Here is a 6,000-nt window from a genome sequence, read left to right on the forward strand (position 1 = left end):
GGGGTGTGATTGGGTAAGAGAGAAAGGGAGCGTCCCTTACACTCAGGTGTTTGAATTTTCACAGGAATAATATATCCACATATGACTGTAAAATCCTCTCAAAGTAATATGCTAGTGATGAGAAAACTCAGACAATAATGAAGAGTATAAGTTCTTTTTTCATTGGTTTGCCCCGAATATTGAAAGAAGTTTCTTATTATCCTTTTGAGACACATTCTGTATATGCATCTGCAAATGTGCATACAGTATACACACACTGACACACACATCTTTTTTTTTTTAACACAAGTGGGTTCATTATGTACTATTATGTCACTTAATTTATCGATCTTGGACATCTTCCTGTGAAAGAACATATTAATTTACTTCATACAGTTGCATAGTATTCCATTATATGAATGTCCCACACTTTGACTGCTCCATTGTAACTGAAACGATTAAGCTCTCCTCAACGTTTTGTTGTTACAAACATGCCTGTAAATATGATACAGTGTGCTGTGCGGATTTGTAGGCTAATTCCTGGGAGTGATGTGCTGGGCTAAATGACCTGAGGCAGCCTGTCTACACCTGCTGTCCCAGCATTGTCTTCAGTTAACATTCCTTTTCACTCTCAAAAGTGCCCCAGTATGGCCCTAGCTGGTTTAGCTCAGTGGATAGAGCGTCAGCCTGTGGACTGAAGGGTCCCGAGTTTGATTCTGGTCAAGGGGGTTGAGGGCTCGATTCCCAGTAGGGGGCATGCAGGAGGCAGTCAATCAGTGATACTCCCTCATCAATGATACACCATCATTCTGATTATAAAACTTTTTAGTCCTTTCCAAATATTTTTAAATTTTCCTTTAATAATGAATGATCATGAAGATGGCCTATATTTCCTCAATATAGAAAGACTGATGTGGGCATTTTCATTAAAATCAAACCTGCCAGCCTGGCCTGTGTGGCTCAATGGTTGAGCATGGACCCAGGAACCAAGAGGTTACTGTTTGATTTCCCGTCAGTGGGGGCGTGCAGGAGGCAGCCAATCAATGATGCTCTCTCATCATTGATGTTTCTGTCTCTCTCCCCTGTCCCTCTCTGAAATCAATAAAAATATTTTTTAAACTGCCCGAGTTATTAAGCAAAATACAAAGAAATCACTGTATTAGCTGGAATTTCACTATTCCACTAAACAACAAGAATGAAATTGAGTATTAAGATACGAGAGTGATCCCTCCCAAAGTCGTTTTTTATTGTCTAATGCCAAATTGACGTTGCTTTAAGGTGAGGTGGTCCCATGATTCCAGCGCCAAGATACTGCAGTAGTGAGTCTATAATGTGTATCTAAACAATGCTGTGAGCACATCGAAGCAGCACTGCCTTTCGCTTTCCTTCTTTGTTCACGGGAGTGATCACATTCATGGTGCAGGGGAGCTGCTTTCACACTGGGCGTGGACAGGCTGTGGGGGCGCGGACAGGCTGTGGGGGCGGGGACAGGCTGTGGGGGCGCGGACAGGCTGTGGGGGCGCGGACAGGCTGCGGGAGCGCGGGCAGGCACAGGAGCGTGGACAGGCACAGGAGCGTGGACAGGCTGTGGGGGCGCGGACAGGCACAGGAGCGTGGACAGGCTGTGGGGGCGCGGACCGGCTGCGGGGGCGCGGGCAGGCACAGGAGCGTGGACAGGCTGTGGGAGCGCGGACAGGCACAGGAGCGTGGACAGGCTGTGGGGGCGCGGACAGGCTGTGGGGGCGCGGACAGGCTGTGGGGGCGCGGACAGGCTGTGGGGGCGCGGACAGGCACAGGAGCGTGGACAGGCTGTGGGGGCGCGGACAGGCTGTGGGGGCGCGGACAGGCACAGGAGCGTGGACAGGCTGTGGGGGCGCGGACAGGCTGTGGGGGCGCGGACAGGCTGCGGGAGCGCGGGCAGGCACAGGAGCGTGTCCTGTGTGGCAGCTAATCAGCAGGGCCCTGTAGAGCAGAGGCGCCTGGCTTGGCGTCCGTGCCTCTGTCCCCAGAGGACTATTAGGAACGCCTGTCTCTTAATCGGAGCAGGCCGTGGGCGCGCGGATTTCCCGTTTGTGCCACTGAACCGCCCTCTGTTCGTTCTCCTGTTTGCAGATGACGCTGGGAGTGGCTCCTGCATCTTACTGGTCTTGCTGTGCGTCGCCACGGTTCTGCTCAGCGTGGGAGGAACCGCCCTGTACTGCGCTTTCGGGGACCTGGAGTCGCCCGTGTGCACGGACTTCGCCGACAACGTGGACTTCTACTACACGAAGCTGCTGCGGGGCGTGGCGGAGCTGAAGCACTGGGTCCGCCTCTCCTAGCGCAGCAGCGGCCGCACCGCACCGCACCGGGCAGCGAGGGCCGCGGGGAACTCACTCTCTAGGCGGCTCTGATTTGGGGGGTTGTGTACCGCGCCCCGCCCCGTGAGGAGCCGTGGACGTCAGCAACAGCAGCTTCAGCAGGAGGCCCAGGGGGACTGGCACCATCGCGCAGGGAGCAGCGGGGACCTGCGCGTCGTGGGGGCAGGAATGGCCTGGCCAGCCTCCTCCCGGCCGCCTCCGCGGGCCGCCGCGCTGCGTTAAACGGGAGTGTTGCAGCCACGCGTCCTTAGCTTCTTGTCAAGCGGACACTTAATGACACTTGGTTTCCACTAGTTGGTCCAAAGACGTCGCTTCCAGCCATCACGCAATAAGTGTGGGTGTGATCGAGGAGGTACCGATGTGTCCATGTCTCTTTTCAGTTGGCCTGGAGCGCTGTGTAAGCGAGGCTTTGCGCGTCATTTACACGTTCTGGTCTCCGTTTGTGGAATGGTTGGGTGCACATGCGTGGGTGCGTGGGTGCGTGCATGTGTTTCAGTTAGTCATGAGCAAATACCCAACGCAAAATAACAAAAAAATGACCTTTATTCTTTTAACTTGACTATAGATGTGCAGGCACAAATCTTTAGAGCAGGTTTCACTGTGGAACCGAGGAGATGTAGAGATGTTGGCCCTGGAAGGAGGCGCTGTGACAGATCTGCAGCGATTGATTAACAAGCCAGGAATTAACTACAGAGCTGGAGGTGACGTTCAAGAGCTCCCTGAGTCTCAGGCAGGCCGTTTCAGCATGCATTCGAGGCCTGGTGGAGCATGATGAATGCTGGACTCAATTCAGCAAACGCTTACTGAGCACCTCTTAGGTTCGGAGTCTAGGAGCTGAAATACAAAGATAATGAGATACCAGTTCCTGCCCTAGAGGTTTTCACTCTGGCCTGGTGTTAAAAAGATACTTTGGCAAATGAAAGTAACTCACCATACAACTCAGTGTCAGCAGGTCGTGCATTCAGAGGTTTGAACGTGCATTCATGTCACAGGCTCGTGCATTCAGAGGTTTGAACGTGCATTCCTTTTACGGGGTCATTAAACAGAAAGTCAATCATGTCTTAAATAAACAAATGTCTGCATTTTGTTTAAATCTGTCAGTTACGTGGCATTTCCTTTTCTGAGGTCGAAGCCTTGCTGTGGCTTTTTATAACATAGGCAGCATTTTAAAAGAATCAGAACATGAATTATAGTTTTTTAGCAAGTGATCATTACTTCATGTTTTTCTGTCAGAATCACGTGAAAGAAAAAGGGAGAAGTTACTTCCTAGTTGTTACTGGCTGGTACAGTACCCCTTCATGTTCTGCTTATTTATTTAGATTATGTGAATTTTGAAGGGCTTTTTATATGTGTTGAAAGTGTGTTTTTGAGCATGCATTCGGTTTTCGCAATGTAGATATTTAATTACTGTGTACTTAGTATTTTGATTTCCTATAAATTCAATGTCTCATGTTTTTAGGCTTGTTTCTTTTTAAATTGATGTTTGATTTTCACTCATAATACTGTTTGACTTGTCTCATGTCACCATAAACTAATATTTTCAAGGATTATAGATCAAAGATATTTATTTAGAAGTATACAAGATACTGAAATTTAGATTCCTTATACTTAAGGCTGATTTTATTAGAAGGTTATTTTAATGTTCTATTATAAATTTTAAGAATTTGTATTCAAACTGTATGTAAAATATGTAAATGTCAACGGTACTATGTTAGATGGTTCTATAAAAGACATTCACCAAGTCTGCCGTGAGGGGTGCCCCTGTCATGGACAACCCTCTTCCGTTTCACCCTCTTGGTTCCTAGTTATGAGAATTTCTGAGTCTGATTTCTGACGGTTTTATGTGAAGATAAATGAAAACTTCCTCCTGCTCTCCCCTTGAGTCGCTATGGAAGTCCTACGTACCCCGAGTGTCTCATTTGCCTGGAGGCGCCAGGACCTCTACTCCACACCGAAGGTTTCCTGGAAACCTTGACGCTGAGCAGAGAGGACTGAGGTGACACCTGGGTCCTCGGGGGTCCAGTTGAGTCTCAGAGGAACCAGGTGTGTCCTCACGCTTCCCGGGGAGGGTGAGGCAAGCTCAGGAGCTCAGTGTGGTGATGTCTTGACTTAAAATGGGCATGAAAATCACGACTGGAACAAGTAGGGCACCGCTTAAAACGTGATAGTCATTCATTGCATGAAGTGGAGTAATCCCATCTGGTGGTGAAAGCATTGTGATCGCACAGGTGAAACATTCATCCAGCTTTACCCTGATGTTATCTTTCCTGCCATGTGAAAGTTCCGACAACTGCTTGTAACTACTCTTCCTTCACAACTGTATTGGAGGGTGACCGGTCAAGCTCGTAATTTAAAATCTTCACCAACAAAGTGTCTCAGAGCGTTTCTTTGGGTCCGGGGGTGCTGGGAAACACTGCTTCAAAGTAAAATCCTTCAGAAGTTGGCCTGGCCCCACAGGAGATAGCGGTCTGTTTCGGGAAGCCCGGTAGGTCCCCTCCTAAGGGCTCCTGCTCTCAAAGGCCCTCCCGGTCTGCCTGGCATGGAAGCTCTAGAAATCCATTCCTTTTCAAATAAATAAGTAATCCATTCCTTTAGATTTAACAATCCGAGTCCTCAGGAGGTTTGCTTTACGCTGTGACTGTGTGTATTACGCGGAGAGGACTTGAAGGGAGGGTATGGGGGAAAGGGGTAGAACTGAGAGGTAAAGGAGAAGGTGGGACAGAACAAGCCCTTTAGCTATTAATCTGTTCGGCTAAAGCTGGCTTTGTGCCATTTACTCCCAGTCCAAAGGGAGATTTTTGTCTTCCCATTCACATGACATACGTAATTATATTGGGGTTCATTTCTATTGGCCCAATGTTAACCCACCCTTGTGTCCTTTCTGCAGCGCCATAGAGTTTTCACATTTATTCCTCTGATGCTTAATCAGTGACCACAGTCCCTCGAGTCCAGGTCTTGTAACTCCAAAATCCATCAGTACTGGGCCCATTCTATCATGTTGCCTCATCCTCAGAAAGACTTAGTGACCTGGGGCCTGTCTGGTGCTGTCTGCTATTCTAACAACTTCAAAGAGAATTATCATTGAGCCTCACGTCCTAGCTACAGAGCTGAAAACTTCCCTAAGGAATTCTAGTAAAAGGTAGACATCGCTGAGTTCAGGCACCGAGAGGAGAGGTGTGGGAGCCCGTGGGCATCTCTCCCCCTGGTTCTGAGGAGCGTTACCCCCCGACTCATGGTGGGTTCACCTGGCAAGAAACCCATCATGTGTTGAAGATGCATTTGACACTGCCCTGTAGCAGCGATTTTCAACCTTGTTCACCTCACGGCACACAAATAATTACTAAAATTTGGCAGCACACCAAAAAACATATTTCTTGATGATCTGACACAAAAAAGGTGTAATTTTTATTGATTTACAAAAATACATATTAGTAATTACCCTTTTTGCTCCAAAGTGACTTTTTTAAAAATCTGGTACCTCTACTTGTATAGAAGGATTTCTGGTACCAAAAATTAACCAGTCAGATGCAGCCTTATTATGTGATGTATCCAATAAGATTCAACTCTTATTAAATGATCTATATATTTATGGTTCAATGCAAGGCACTCACACCTGGGCTGCTGTCATTTTTTTGTTTGACAATCTAATGGAACAGAGACGGTG

General features: G+C 47.9%; 1 protein-coding gene across 3 annotated transcripts in view; it reads left to right on the forward strand.

Annotated features, from left to right (window-relative positions):
• Positions 1–3,331, forward strand: part of CNST (consortin, connexin sorting protein) — a 73,911-nt gene extending 70,580 nt beyond the window's left edge. For all 3 annotated transcript variants that reach the window (XM_036355115.1, XM_036355114.1, XM_036355113.1), the window contains one exon: positions 2,092–3,331. In XM_036355115.1, coding sequence (XP_036211008.1) covers positions 2,092–2,297 — 206 coding nt within the window. In that variant the 3' untranslated portion in view covers positions 2,298–3,331. The remainder of the gene's footprint in view (positions 1–2,091) is intronic.
• Positions 3,332–6,000: the final 2,669 nt, after the last annotated feature.

The sequence above is a fragment of the Myotis myotis genome, unplaced genomic scaffold, assembly GCF_014108235.1.
Source record: "Myotis myotis isolate mMyoMyo1 unplaced genomic scaffold, mMyoMyo1.p scaffold_m19_p_21, whole genome shotgun sequence".
Classification (NCBI taxonomy): domain Eukaryota; kingdom Metazoa; phylum Chordata; class Mammalia; order Chiroptera; family Vespertilionidae; genus Myotis; species Myotis myotis.